Source organism: Corapipo altera, unplaced genomic scaffold (genome assembly GCF_003945725.1).
Source record: "Corapipo altera isolate COAL_440 unplaced genomic scaffold, ASM394572v1 359, whole genome shotgun sequence".
Lineage (NCBI taxonomy): Eukaryota > Metazoa > Chordata > Aves > Passeriformes > Pipridae > Corapipo > Corapipo altera.
This window is the reverse complement of record NW_020884948.1, coordinates 1,650,332-1,665,243: the sequence shown is the minus strand read 5'-3', so window position 1 is coordinate 1,665,243 and position 14,912 is coordinate 1,650,332. Positions and strand designations below refer to the sequence as shown.

The following is a 14,912-nucleotide window of genomic DNA, read 5'->3' as shown; positions in this document are numbered from 1 at the left end:
GGCTTGAATTGGAGACAAATGAGTCAAATTTCAGTTTTCCTTACCAAGGAAAAAAATACAGCGAGTGGTCTCTTACAAAACACCACTTGCTACCATCTGTTTTGGCTATTGAAATTAGTGCTTGAGAAACACATAGGAAGAAAGCAAACTGTGGTCTCCTAGGGCTTGCGGAGAGATTAATTTTCACAAACATAATGAAACGTGTTTTAATTCACACCTTTTTAGTTTATGAAAGCTGTTGCATGAACCATTTTATTTCAGAATAAAATTGTAGAAGTGTATTATTGTGTGTTTTATGAAAACAGCCTGTGCTTTTTTCTAAAATAAGAGTCGCTTCACAGCCAGTCTTGCATTGAGATAAACTGGAAACCATAAACAGAAAAAAAGACATTTTTTTTAATGTGACTGTGTATGTAGAACAATCTAAAAGCTGCTTGAAGAACGCTTGAGTCATTTGTGGGAATGATACCTTGGTATGAGGATAGAAAGGAGTAGCAAAGTGGAATAGGAGAAAGCTGCCTATTCAAAAGTTTTTAGGCTTAATTTCCCATCATATGTTGGCTTTCCTGTAACCAGTCTGAAACAAGGAGACAGCTTTGTTCCTCGCTAAAAACCTTAAAAGAAAATGCAATTGCACTGTTAGATGGTTTGAAGGTTAGAGACAATCCCAGCCTTTGTCTTTGGAGCAGCTTGGCATGATCTACTGTATTGTCTTGAACAAGCAGCATATCTGCATAACGGCTGATGGCCTCAATTTATCTCCAGGAATACAGAACTTTGCCTGTATGTAGCCAGATTGATGGCCTTCTATAGGTGGGATGTCACTTGTTCCACCTAAGCTCTGAGCCAAGGAGACTCTCATCTAAAGAGGACAATGTGATAGACATTGCTGGGGCCCTAGCCCAGCTCCAGGTTGCAAAAGCACGTCTTGTTTGTGTTTAACTAGATTAAGCTGAGTAAGCAAAGGATTATGCAGAAGCATCAGGCCTGCAATAAAGCATGTGTCTTACTTTCACACCCTAATAAATGTGACTAATTTGCCCTTATTTTGTAGAGCATTATCTGGAAAAAAAAATTCTGTGGGCAGTGTGAGAATAAATACTATAATTCATGTTGGCCAGTAATGACTGTCACTTCTTGCAGGAATTTAGTTTTGTTTCCAAATGTCACAAGTGACAGATTTCTTTTGCATCTCTTTGTATGCAGAGATTGATCCTAGAGAGTCTAATCGTTATCAAATGTTAGTGCATTGTTGTTGTCTCAAAATACACAGTTTAAGATTTGACAGGGTGTGAAGCCTTTGATCTGTGTGGCCCTCCTGCCTTTGGGAAGAGATGGGGAGATACTGGAACAGTAAATGGCACCTTATAGAAGTTCAAGTGCTCATCAATAGGACACAAAGCCCATGTTTCTTCTGAGTCTTAAGCACTTGAACTTTAGCTTTGGTCTGTACTCTTCTCTTTTGCTAACCCTCTGTGCACTGGAGAGTGTTGTCAGGGCTGTGAGGAAGATGTCCTCTTGATGTGGAGGTGTGAAGGCCACACAGGTGCTTGCAGTTGGTCTCATCACCTGAAGAGACTTGGCTGTCTCTGTGATACCCAGAAACATATTCTGTAGGTTTGGAGTGGAGGTGGCCCTTTACTATATCAGCCTTTGCATCAGGGCTTTGCTGTCTGGTAGTCACGTGGGGCTGTGGAACAGATTTCATCTTCATGTTTGTTTTTAACAAGTGGCTACAAATGTAATGCTGTCCTTTATCATCTCTGAGTTCTTGAGCTGTCCAGTTTTACTCCTCAAGGGTCTCCCTGTACCAAGAACATGTACAATTTAATAGTAAAAGAGGTTTCTTTAAATTTACTTAGCAATGGGTGTTGTAATCTTTCAATGATAGAGCTTTAAGCTTATGTGTCCAGGTGAAACAGGAAAAATAAATTTGTTCTGGCTTTCAATGAGATGCTCAAAGAGTGTATTTCTGCAGAGTCATCAATTGTCATTCAGTATGTGGGGAATCTCCTCTATTTTATTTTTAGAAAAAAAGATAAATATGTAGTTTTTTACAAACTAAATACTTCAGGCTAACTCAAAATCAGAACTTACTGTATGATATTAAAAAATATTGTAAATCTCTTATTTTTGACCCATGGAGCTAGACTAGATTTTCATTCAAGGAAGCTAACTTTGCCATTAGTAAATGTGGATGCTGAACGTATTTCCAGAGGTATGTTCAGGGCTGAATTTTCTGCCATGGAACACTCAGTATGCACAGTGAAGTAATGTTAGTGTTGCTGGAATAACCATTGGTCCAGTTTCTGTTTAACTGGCTCCAGTGTAGACTAGAAGCAGCAAAAAAGACAAATGCAAAGGAAAGATCAAAGGAAAATTAAGCTCCTCAAAATATTTGTGTTTTCTTTCTGCATTTTAAGGTTTTTAGAAAGAAATGTTAGTGCTCTTTTCTGGGATTTAATTATTTTAAAAAATGAGGAGATGAATCTCTGTCTGTGTGGTAATGTGACATTTTATACCTGCTATTTACTGTGAGTGTTAGTTAAAGTAGTTTCTAACTCCTCTTTGTCTTATCTTTCTGGTGGAGCAGTACAGAACAGGTGGAATGTGCATTGCAACACCATAACGATGCTTGATCCTATACTGCTCATGCTGTTGCATGCTGATTATGCCTGAGCAGTATTTAGGTTTTTTCCTCCCAGCTACTTCATATTTTATCATGCAATTAATTATATATATATAAAAAAAACTTGTCAAAGAAATAAAAAGTGTTGGTAGGAACAATCTCACATCTTAGGAACCTACTCTTCAGGGTTGATCATCTTCACTGTTTCAGCCTGGTGGCACAAATAGTGATAAATGATTTCTTCACACCCTAGAAATTCTCTTAACTTAGGAAGAAATAAAGGGTAGCATTTTTCTGTACGATGTTAGCCGTTTCTGGTTTTCCATACTTGTTAGCTGGCATATTCCTAGCACATCTTAAGCTTTGCATGTATGTGTAAGCACTACTCAACTGCTGTTGCTGAAATGTCTTTTGGTCTTGGGCTGGTTAAGAAAACATCGTACTTTTAAAATTTTTCTTAGTATAATACTGAAATGAAAGAAAAACAGGATAGAAATTAGTAAAGAAAACTTGGAATTTAAAAGTTTTACTGCCTTGTTACAGTAACAATGATATACATAAAGTAAGTTTTTTATGTAGTCATTGCTACTAATACATTGTTTCCATTACACAGGAGTAGTTGCAATCAACTTCCAGTACGGTGTTAACACATGAAGGTAGTAGATGGGGGAGAGAAGAAAGAGAAGTTTAAATCTTTCACTCTCGTAACATCTTTACTCCTTTAGTGACACATACCATTTGACAAACAAATCAAAAGAACTCTGTTAAAAAACATGAAATGAAAGTAAATACAAAAAGTGCAAACTGAGGAGCACTGGGTTCTGCATAAGCAGCCAGATGTGCCCTGCCTTGTTGGCTGGGCAGTGTTCCTTGGAGGCAGATACCTGGGAATTTGTGCTTCTCTGATGTTCAGTTCTGGTCCTCAGATCCACTGAGAGGAATGATTTACTGCAGTAGCTTGACCTAAGTAATTTCCTGTACCAGAATCTGCTGCTTTGTAGTTTCCTATGTGGATATACATCCAGAAGAAATTGTGGTGTGCAGGGATCATGGTGCCATGCTGTGCTGGCAAGGATCTGTTTCAGTGTTTATTCATTGGAGGAAGGATGCTATTGTGAAGAGCCGCTCACATCTGCTCTGACCAGGTACATACACAGAAGTATAGGTAGACATGCGAAGCTCTGAAGTTTTGTCAGTGTTTTATTGCTCTTGTTCTTCATGGCAACATGTCATTTAAAATAATCTGTGATCATGTAGGTGAGTATCCAGAGCTCTGGAGCCCTGATAGTCATGCTGGGCTACTGAAGAAAAACAACCCAGATATGAATGGTCAAGCCAACTTTTAACTTCATGGTAGGCATAGAATTCACAGAAAACATGACTTCACTGCAATCATGTTGATGTGATGCTTTTACATAATATTGTAACAGCATTAGGAGTCTGCGAGAGCACTACATGCATCAGCAAGAGAAGATGGATGTTCAGGGTGGGGATTTTTGTTGTCTGGTCAGAAAAAGAAAAAAGAAAAAAACCCATTTTCCCAGGCCTTCTATAATGGTAATGTCTTGATTTAAATGTTCTACTTGTCAAGGGAAGAAGGAACTTTTAATGTCTTCAAGTATCCCATAGTTTTAAAGACTTCCTCAGGAGGGAGTGTGCAGTGACCCTTGTCTGTGAAACATTTATAGGTCATTTCCCCTTCTCAAGGTTATTAAAAAAAAAAAATTGCTTGACTTCATTTTCAGACTACTCCATAGAAGCAAACTGGAGTCCTTACTGACCTTGAGAGACTAGTGTTTTACACGCTTTCACAGGTGGTTAGGTATGGAGAAAAGTCAGTATTGTGATGACCTTATGTTTCCTTATTGTAGGAAAACCTTATGTCACATCACTTTTTTTTTGTGTATGTGTCTTTTCCTGCCTTTTCAACTAATGACAGGCAGTTGAGTTACAATAACAAGCAGCCATTAGATCAAATATGTGCTTCCAGGTGATCAGTGGTACAGTGTCAGACTGAGGTCCTGGATGCAGGTGGCCAACTTCAAGGGCTGACACACTTCTGATGCGGTCTGGGGTGTGTGTGTCTCTCAACAGTAATTGCAAGCTATCTCACCTTTGGGGGGGGGAATGAGTCTGAACTATGCTGCCTCATTAGTTGCTGTACCTTTCCCATAAATTGCACAGCTGACACAATTCACAATTATCTTCTGGGCAGAGAGATCATGTTCTTCAGTTGCTTTGGTAACGTTTTCTGAGAGAAAGAGGTAGTGGTGAAACAGAGGTCATGGTACCAGACTGCTGCTGGCTCACACTGTAGATAAGAGTGATACTGGTTCCTGCTTGTGACCTTAGACAGATTTCCTACTAGTTCTGTCATTGTTTCCGTAGTTCATGTAAAATGGAGACCTCAGTAGTGATACCTCATGAGGCTATAATAAATCTGAAGAAGTACAGATGTTTGAGGAGTGAAAAAAAGGAACTTTCAGTTGCTAGGTGTATTTATCTGTAATCATAAATTATGAAGAGCTGTGATCTGGTTGTTTTAGACATTATATGTTTATGTGGCAACTACAATACACCAAGACTCGAAAGATCAGGTCTTGCAGGCAGAAGTTAGATGAAAACAAGGAGTACAAAGCCTTTGGAAGGCCTGTACATTGTAAATAACAGTCTTTGCCTTATGTTCTGGGTAACAAACACACAAGTGAATTCAGTGAATTTGAGTTTGTTAGGAAAGCTGTTGTGCTTTGTCTGTGCTGATTGTAGGCATCTTCCAATGCACGTGGTCCTCTGGAACTCTCTTTCAGACACCTTAAATCATAGAATTGTAGACTATCCTGAGTTGGAAGGCACCCACAAGGATCTTCGAAGTCCAGCTCCTGGCTCTGCACAGGACATCCCAAGAATCACACCCTGTGGCTGAGGGTGTTGTCCAAAAGCTTCTTGAATTCAGACAGGCTTGGTGCAGTGACTGCTTCCCTGGGGAGCCTGTTCCAGTGCCCAGCCACCCTGTGGGTAAAGAACCTTTTTCTAATATCCAACCTAAACCTCTCCTGACACAGCTTCATGCCATTCCCTTGGGTCCTGTCACTGGCCACCAGAGATAAGAGGTTGGTTCCTGCCCCTACACTTCCCCGCATGAAGAAGTTGTAGACCATAATGTGGTCTCCCCTCAGTCTTCTCCAGGCTGAACAAGCCAAGTGGTCTCAGCAGCTCATCATATGGCTTTCCCTCTACATCCTACACTGTCAGCAAAACCTTTGACACCATTTCCCATGGCATTCTCCTGGAAAAACTGGCAGCCCACAGCTTGGACGGATGCACTCTTTGCTGGGTTAAGAACTTGCTGGATGGCTGGGCCCAGAGAGTGCTGGTGAATGGTGCTGCATCCAGTTGATGTCTGGTCACTAGTGGTGTCCCCAGGGATTAGTCCAGTCCTATTCAGTATCTTTATTAACGACATGGATGAGGGCATTGAATCTGGACTCAGTAAATTTGCAGATGACACCAAGTTGGGTGCAAGTGTCAGTCTGGGGTTGGGCAAGAGGGCTCTGCAGAAGGACCTGGACAGACTGGTCCATAGGGCCAAGTGCAATGGTTTGAGGTTCAACAAGGCCAAGTGCTGGATCCTGCACTTTGGCCACAACAACCCCACGTAGTGCTGCAGGCTGGGCACAGAGGGGTTGGAAAGTGGCCCAGTGGAGAAGGACCTGTGGGTGCTGGTTGACAACTGCTGAAGATGATCCAGCAGTGTGCCCATGTGGCCAAGAAGGCCAATGGCATCCTGGTTTGAATTAGAAATAGTGTGACCAGCAGCACCAGGGAAACAATTCTCTCCCTGTACTCAGCACTGGTTAGGCTGCACCTCAAGTGCTGTGTCCAGTTCTGGACCTCTCACTTCAAGAAAGACATTGAGGTACTGGAGCATGTCCAGAGAAGGACAATGTTGCTGGTGAAGGGTTAGAGAGTAAGTCATATGAGGAGTGGCTGAGGGAGCTGGGGCTGTTTAGCCTGGAGAAGAGGAGGCTCGGGGATGACCTTATCACTACTTGAAATAAGGTTGTAACCAGATGAGGATCTGCCTCTTCTCTGGCAAGTAGGGACAGGATGAGTAGATATCGTCTTAAACTGTGCCAGAGGAGGTTCAGGATGGACATTAGGAAGAGTTTCTTCACAGAAAGGGTGGTTAGACGTTTGAATGAACTACCCAGAGAGATGGTGGATTCACCGTCCCTGGAGGAGTTTAAGAAAGACTGGATGTGGCACTTAGTGTGTTGTTGTGTGTCTAGTTGACAGGGTGGTGTTTGGTCGTAGGTTTGACTTGGTGTTCTCAGAGGTCTTTTCTTCTAATCTAATTCATTCTGTGATCTTTGTAGCCCTCCTATGGATGCTCTCTAAGAGCTTTGTTTTTCTTATGTTGTGGCGCTCAAAACTGCGCACAGTTGTGAGGTGAGGCCACACCAGCACGGAGCAGAGCAGGACAATCACCTTCCTCGACTGACTGGTGATGCTCTGCTTGTTGCTGAATGTCATCTTTAAACAGTTTCTAATGCTGGGGATTTCTTTCTAGTCTAGAAACAAAGGTACTCCTCTTACTCTTCTTCAGTTTTACTCCCTGGAAGGATGAATCTCTAGTCTAGGATCACATTTGTGTATACCACTTTTGTAAAAGTGTGAAGAGAGTTTACTTAAAGCTATTAATTCTGCTGTTGGAATATTTAGTTGATCCACTGTCTAAAAGTCAGTGGCTGTATTTTATATTTCAGCTACACAGTGCTTCATCAAAAACATAGCAGGACAGAAAAGAGTTGAAAACATTGTTACATTTCAGTCTGAGTAACACAACTGTTAGTACAATACAGATCTTAGTGTACAGCTAAGTAATCCCCTCCACAAGTCTGTTGTTGAACAGGTATAGTTAATTTGATTATTTATTTAATAAATTAATATCTCTTAATAGATAAATTAAAATATTTATCTATTAATAAATATTATTTAAAACACTTGTCATATGTTTATTTAAATAAGACATACTTGTTTCAAACAAAGTAGCAGAAAACCTATCCAACACTTCTTGAAGTAGACGTAGACTGTTCAGAAATTGTGGAGCAATATTAATATGCTGCCAGCAGTTATTTAAGAACTTCAGAAAGCAATATAATGGACAATGTTTTGTATTACTGCTCTGAAAAATTCGCTGTTGAAGCATAAGTTCAGAGTAATGGTCACGTTTCTTTGGAGTCACTGGAAACCTGGAGAACTCTGAACTAACATGGGTCTGAACAGTTGATACCCTCAGTAATTCCCTGTTGATTTGCACCAATGGAATGAAAAAGGTTAAGCTGCTTTCTTTCATGCTTTTCTTGCTCTGCAGGAAGAAGACTCTAGTGTCTAAAATGGTTAACTGTCTAAAATTACCTTAACAATTCAAAAGCAATAATGTCGTGCCTCAAACTGCGATAGAATACAGCATTGAACTGCACTTTTAGTTTTGGATATTACATTTCCGTGGCTATATATACATGTTCTGTGCAGTTGACACAAGGGGATAAAAAGAATATTAAAAAGGATTCAGCATCAAAGAAGGAGGTAGTACAAAGCCAAGTTCTGTGTTATGCTAACTCTCTAGCTAACTTCTTGGATGTAGGAACAGATCAATGCACCCTGCCAGCAGGATTACCTTGCTCCTGCCACTCCATGTGGTGAGGCATGTTTTTTCCTGGGTGAATTTTGAACACAACTGTAACACTTCTCTCAAGTACTGTATTTATTGCAAGCTTCTGTTTATTCCCAGCATCCTTTCTTTGTGTTGAGTTCCTGTCATTGCCTGTCTCTGTGAACTTCGGTTGCCTCATTTCCTTGGCTGCTTTCACACTGTGATGATTTTCTTCCATTCTGTCCCTGTCCCACTCCTCTTATGAAGTGTCAAAAGGACAGGCAATAGCTGAGAACAAAAGATGACCTTCTGAGCCATACTTATTGTAGAGAGAGTTATTTAAAGGCTGGCAGGTGGGACTTTAGTTTTTGTACCAATAACATTATTTTTCCTTTCTGTACTTTTATAGTAGCCTCTAAACAGGGACCTTTCTGGGCTTTCCCATCAAGTTTCAGGACTTCTTAGCCTATTCAGAGTCTGTGGTGTCTGGCCACATACATTTGACTTGACCCCAACAGAGGACTTTTAGAGAAGGCTTTGAAAGGCAACCATGCAATGCTTGTGTTAGCTCATCTTTTCCTTCTGTATTCAGACAGACTCTACTGAAATGAGGCTCTTGACCTTATATATGTGCAGGAAAGAGATAATAAAGAAACCCTACCACAATTCTAACCAGTGTTTTTTTGATGCAGTAGGATGCCTTTTGACACTGTGTGAGAGCATAGGAGAAGTGATTTCCGTGGGAATTCCTTGTGCATTAGATGCCCTGGAGTGTCTATGCATTCCTGCCAGAACACCTGTAGTGGAATAACTTCAGGTTTACATAAAAGATTGATGAGTTTAACATGATCTTTAATAGCACCTCTGCAACAGGTAACTTTATTTAACATTTAAATATCTGGAGAAGCATTACACTTCTGTGAAATTGACTTGCTCAGTATTTAAAATCAGGTCTATAAAAAAAAAAGCTATTGATCAGTATGAGAAAAATAATATCAATAGAGTATTAATCTCTCACCTGTTTTTCCAACATATCATAGGTGCATGATGGCAGAGCAGCAGTTGCCTTTTCAAACTGTGGTTTTAGTTGCTTTCATGAACTGAATGTCATGACAGTTCTTGCACAGCTATGTGCTGCTATCATTGAAACTTCAGGTTCTGCAGAGAGACAGCTGTTTGTTTAGTATGTAACTTCCAACAGAGATCTGATGTCCTGATGTAGTTAAAGATTAGATGATGGTAATTGGCAGGATTGTCTTTAAAAAGAGGTATAGAAGTAGCTTCTTGACATGAGGCCATTACACGTTCTTCACATCATTACATGTTCTTTTTTTCTTATGAAAATTATAATTGAAAGAAAAGAGGTTTTGAATCAGACTTCACAAATTTCAAAGAATATACATAAGATTATATAGCTGTAATTGCTGGTGCAAAACTGTGTACAGGAGTTTTGTCTGGTAAAATGAGAATTATTCTGAGAAAGTATAAGAGCCACTCAAAAATCTTATGATCCTGTCAGTAATAGCAGCATCTTGAAGAAACATTCAGGCAAGGGAAAATTATAACATTTCCCTCTTATATACTTACACAAGATTTTCAGAATTATTCTTAAAATATGTTTAGAGAAATGTGCAGTATGAAGAACACACAGCAATTCATATGCTGCTCCAGATTTATAAAGTGGTTGGACGACAGACATTCAGTGCTACTTTTAAGCCTCTGGGAAAAATACCCGTGAATAATAACAGTATAGGAGAAAAATAAACATTGAGAAATATTTTTCCATTTCACAGAAGTTTATATAGTTGAGAAAATTACAGGGCAGTTACCCTGTCATGTATCTCAATAGTGAATTAACATACTTCAGTGGATCTCATTCTTAACTCCCTTTTTAGTGTCAGAAGAAGGTCTTTCTAAAAAAGGAGAGTAAAGAGTAGATAATAGGAGGCTGTAGTGAAGGTCTAGGAATGGATTTTCTATTTTTTCGTATACAAGATTTTGAAGCAGGTTGTTAAGAGAAAACTATTTTTTCTCAGTTTTCTTATTTTCTATTACTCTCTCCTATTTTGATTATCTTTTGTTTTTCTTTCCAAAAGCCCTTCAAACCTATTTTTTCTAGTCTTTCATTTGATGATACTTTCCTTCATCTCTTGCTCTGGCTCCAACCTGGTTGATCTCTTTGCATCTGATTTGGCTAATACTAGGGGTGATCATACATGCCACTGTAGTGTATGGAGAAAAAAAACGTTAAAGGCCATTGCTGTGGTCCCTTATTGACATGATTTAGCCTGCAGGCAACTTGTACAGTTATACTGAACCTACTTTTCTTCCCTAAATGTGGGTTCAGGTAGGAGTGCATGGCAACTGTTTTATTTTGGGATCATGGCAACACCTTCCAATACTGTGACCCATTTTGCTTCCTCTGTGTATCTTCTAATGAGATGTGGTGGCATCAGCCTTTCAAGAAGTAAGAGCTGCTGCAAAGGTCATACTTTTTGTGTAAACTATCATGGCATGCTGCGGTCTCCTGATTAAATCTTTGTTATGAGTTGAATATCTCAGAACAAAAAAAGTAGAGAGGTGGCACACGGTGGTCTGAATTGGTTTTTTACCCTTCTCTGAAGATATCCAGAGTCTTCTGATTGAGCATGGGTGCAAAACACTCTGTGATCCTTTGTTATGGTCAAAAAAAATGCAAAAAGCACATCTTCCTGTGAGCAGGAGGATTTGTGAGCGCTAACCTGTGAGCCTTTATTCAGTATTACGTTTGTCACAGGTTTCCTTGCTGACACTTTGGGAAGTCTGGTTCTTTCTAGTTGTAAACCCTGTTTTAGTTGTCTTGCTGTGGTCTCGTGAAGATTACTGCAGCAATAATTATGAAAAATCTAGAGCACAGTGATAGGAATTGATACAATAAGAATTGGAGGTACAGTCTGTGCTCTTTAAAGAGAGCAACTAGGGTAACTGTATACGCCTAGACTGTTTCCTGAGAATGGATGGGCTAGGCTTCATCACAGAGTGTGTGCTTTTAATTTGATCTTCAGTCTTCTGTGGTTAAGGCACATTTTCAAGGGAGGATTCAAGAAAAACCTACCCAGAGAATCAAGTATATTTATAAGAGTTAATAGCATGGGAAAAAAAAGTGCTCTATTTGTGAAGGAGATACTGCTGTCAGAGTGTAAAATGGAGTTTCATCTCTACGTGTTTGGATGCAATGCAATTTTCCGATGTGTGAATTCCTGCTCTTCACAGTAATTTCTGGCTCATTAGTAGCTAAGATAGAGATTAATGCTTCTCTGGATTAAAAATATGCTCCTTAGAAGGATCTAAATTCTTCTTCCATGCATGTACCCAATAATTTGCAGTTAACACAGCTGACAGCCTGGCACATCCCAGTGGGGTCCCTCGCGGTCTAGGTCAGTGTGACTGGTACTGATATTCTACTACATATATCCTGCTTCATTTTACTGGGGTGACATATGTTGTATAAACAAGGAGCAGGAGGCACCCATCTGTGTGAAATCAGTCATTTAATTTCTGATGCGAGGCTTACACTACAAAATTTGTCAGCAATTTTTTTTTTTCAGTGAGACATCAAAAAAAATTGAAGCCACATCCCTCTTAGCTATATTTACAAAATCCTAAGTGTGGCTGGAGCTGTGCAAACACAGTGGGCTTCTGTTGATTTAATCCATCTGGATATACTGCAAATAGCTAATCAGAAGCCTTCTCCTGTTGGCATAGTCTGTGTTTCCATTTGGATGCTCTTCTGACATACCTATGGTAGTGTGACATCTGCATGAGAAGCTTAGAGGTTTTGAATGTAATGTTTGTCAAAATGTGTGACTTCACTGTGCAAAAGGTGGAGACTGTGAAACAGAGCATTACATTTCTAAATGAAGAGAGCACACATTTATTATTGTTTGCTTAATTTTAATAGCAAAAGGATTTTTTTTTTCCTCTACACGTTAGAATGTGTTTACCTATGTTTTGAGCAAGTGTGTTACCTTCTCCAACTTTTTCACCCTCAAGAAGCTTAAAGTACAATTTCCCTATCCCTAATCGTTAATGTTGGAAACTACAGGAAGGAGTGGTGTGGACAGACCCATTACAAATCTGAGTGACTCAGCCATTTAAAGAATAGATTAAAAAGAATTTAAAAACATAATGTTCTCTAAATGTTCATTATTCTGTTCAGACACACTCTTTAATACCACTGAAACTAATGTTTGAATGAGCATTTTGAATATTATTTTGAAATCTAAATTATGCTCAAGTTTGCTTGTATCTGCATTAATTCTTTTATATAATGGTGTGGAGGTATCTAATTAATCTCTCTTTTTTTTTTTTTTTTTTTTTTTTTTTCCCTCCTTAGTTAATGGTCTAATGACGCTTGGATTCGCAGGTGAGCTTTACTTCAAAAATTCAACTTCTCTTTCTGTTTGTTTAATGGCCACCACTGGATAAGCACTTCCATCCTATCTCATCTCAATTAGTCAACTGTCATGCATTTTTTGCAACTGGTCTTGCCCATTGGCTATATGAAGAGAGAGTGTTGTAGTGTTTTGTGAAGGTCGTTCTCAATAGTGATGGTTAAACTGTAGAATTCTTTGTGATTTTGAACCCCATTGGTCAGGGATTTAGACAGAAACTCTTATGACATCAGATTGCTGTCAAATGACTCAGAGTTTTTTTCTATAACCTTGCAAAATACTGAAGATTTATTAAAGAGAGACAACCTAAAAAAACAAGGCCATGGCAAATCCATTTAAACACCCTGTTGGGAAGGGATTGGAGCAAATTGTCAGCACACATGACGTAGAGGAGGAGAAACTCGTATTCTGTTGGATTTATAGGGTTATAAATCAAATGATTTAGAATACTCTGGCTGTTTAGAATACTCTGCCAGAAAAGGCAGCTTTGCTTAACTTTTGTCAAAGCTCAGTGCAGGATTTAAGTTGCCAGCTGTGCAATTTTTGTATCTGGTTTCGAATTTTGCACAGCTTTAGTGCTCATCTGCAGGTCTAACTGTGGAAAGTATAACTTGTAACTGGTGCAGCTGCCAGATGAATTGACAGGAATGCTTAAATAGGCAGGATCCATGCTATCATGTTAACTTCCTAAGGACAAAATTATGCAGCGTGTTTGGTAATTTTCACTATTTCTATCACTGGTGATTAATTATAGTTTTGACTGTTTGCTGACAGGGGTGAAAACTTCACGTTAGCTTTAAAGAGCACTGACAATCAGACATGATGAGGGAGGTAAAATTAGGTCTAGTGAGTTAACTGTACACCTGGAGAGATTTGTGTAGACTTAGGGTCTCAGGTGCAGCACAGGCTGTCCTGTTGTGGGCCTGCTGCTCTTGGAAAGTATGTGAAAGCATCACAGAGACAGTGACTGCCCCAGGTAAGGAGTTAGCTGCGATAGCTGGACTTAAATTGCACGGTGCTCCTGCCCAGGCTCAAAAGGAGCAGTCTCCTTCATGGGTGAAACGATATGCACTCAAGCCTATTTTACAATCACGTGCACCATTTTGAATGAAGATGTTTAAAGTTTCTGATTGATGGCTGGATTATGATGCGAAGCCTGAAACATCATCTTGCCTTGGGTTTATTTTTTTTTTTCTAAAGAGAAAGGAATGGTGCCATGAGGACTGCTCCTTCCTTCTCATCTAGCAAAAGTCTTGCATGGTTTTGATCACAGTTCATCTGGCAGCGTATTTGGCTGTTACCACACAAAATTAGAACCACTAGCTCTTTTCAGCAATGATGGGATCCTGCTTTAAAGTAACTAATACAAGGAAAAGAAATACTTCCTCTCTCTGGTGTAAATAGGTTCTCAGTGAAAACATAGGTTCGGAAGAAAAAGGTGCACAAGACCTGATTCCACTTACACTTCTTTTTTCTTAGGATTAAGTGATCTGTTCTCCTTGGTTTTATTCTTGAAAAAAAGCCATTCCTCTGGAGTTCTCAGGAGGATTGCCATATATACAGGTTTTGTTAGGGTTGCAGTTTTGTTCAGGTAAATCCATTTCTCAGATTTATGCTGCTGTGAAAAGAAGAAATTACACTGGTTTTTTTCATGACTAATTTAATTTAGACATTTGTATTAAATATGTTTATATATATTTAGTTAATTTTTAATGTTCTACAAAATATATGCATTTTTTATACAGAACAGTCAAAGTAGTAACATCTGTAAAAGTAAAGCAAGACATACTTAATGATTTAATCAAAACAAAATGTTTCAGCCTTATCAAAATAAAATACATTAATCTGAATAATTTTTTTTCAGAATTTCAATTTTGTAAGAAATATAAAAATACTGTTTTTGTATTCCAATGCAGTCATGTGCTGGGTGAGAAAAACCTTTGACTTGACTCTAAATGTTGTGGAGTTGCCATTACTGGTTGAAAAACTTACAGACTTGCTCAAGTCAAGGTTAACTCTTTCTTTGCAAGTAACTGTATGCTGTAATTTCAACTGATAATTGTAGATAATTCATAGAGTCATAGAATCTATGATCATTAAGTCCAGCCTAACACTGCCAAATTCACCACTAAAGCATGTCCCTTAGTGCAGCATCTATGCGTCTTTGAAATACCTCCAGGGATTGTGACTCAAC

The 14,912-nt window shown here is 39.1% G+C and overlaps 1 protein-coding gene across 2 annotated transcripts in view; it reads left to right on the top strand.

The window, feature by feature from the left end:
* RAMP3 (receptor activity modifying protein 3) overlaps positions 1–14,912 on the top strand; it is a 40,445-nt gene that overhangs the window by 3,988 nt on the left and 21,545 nt on the right. For both annotated transcript variants that reach the window (XM_027662870.1, XM_027662871.1), the window contains one exon: positions 12,661–12,690. In XM_027662870.1, coding sequence (XP_027518671.1) covers positions 12,661–12,690 — 30 coding nt within the window. The remainder of the gene's footprint in view (positions 1–12,660; positions 12,691–14,912) is intronic.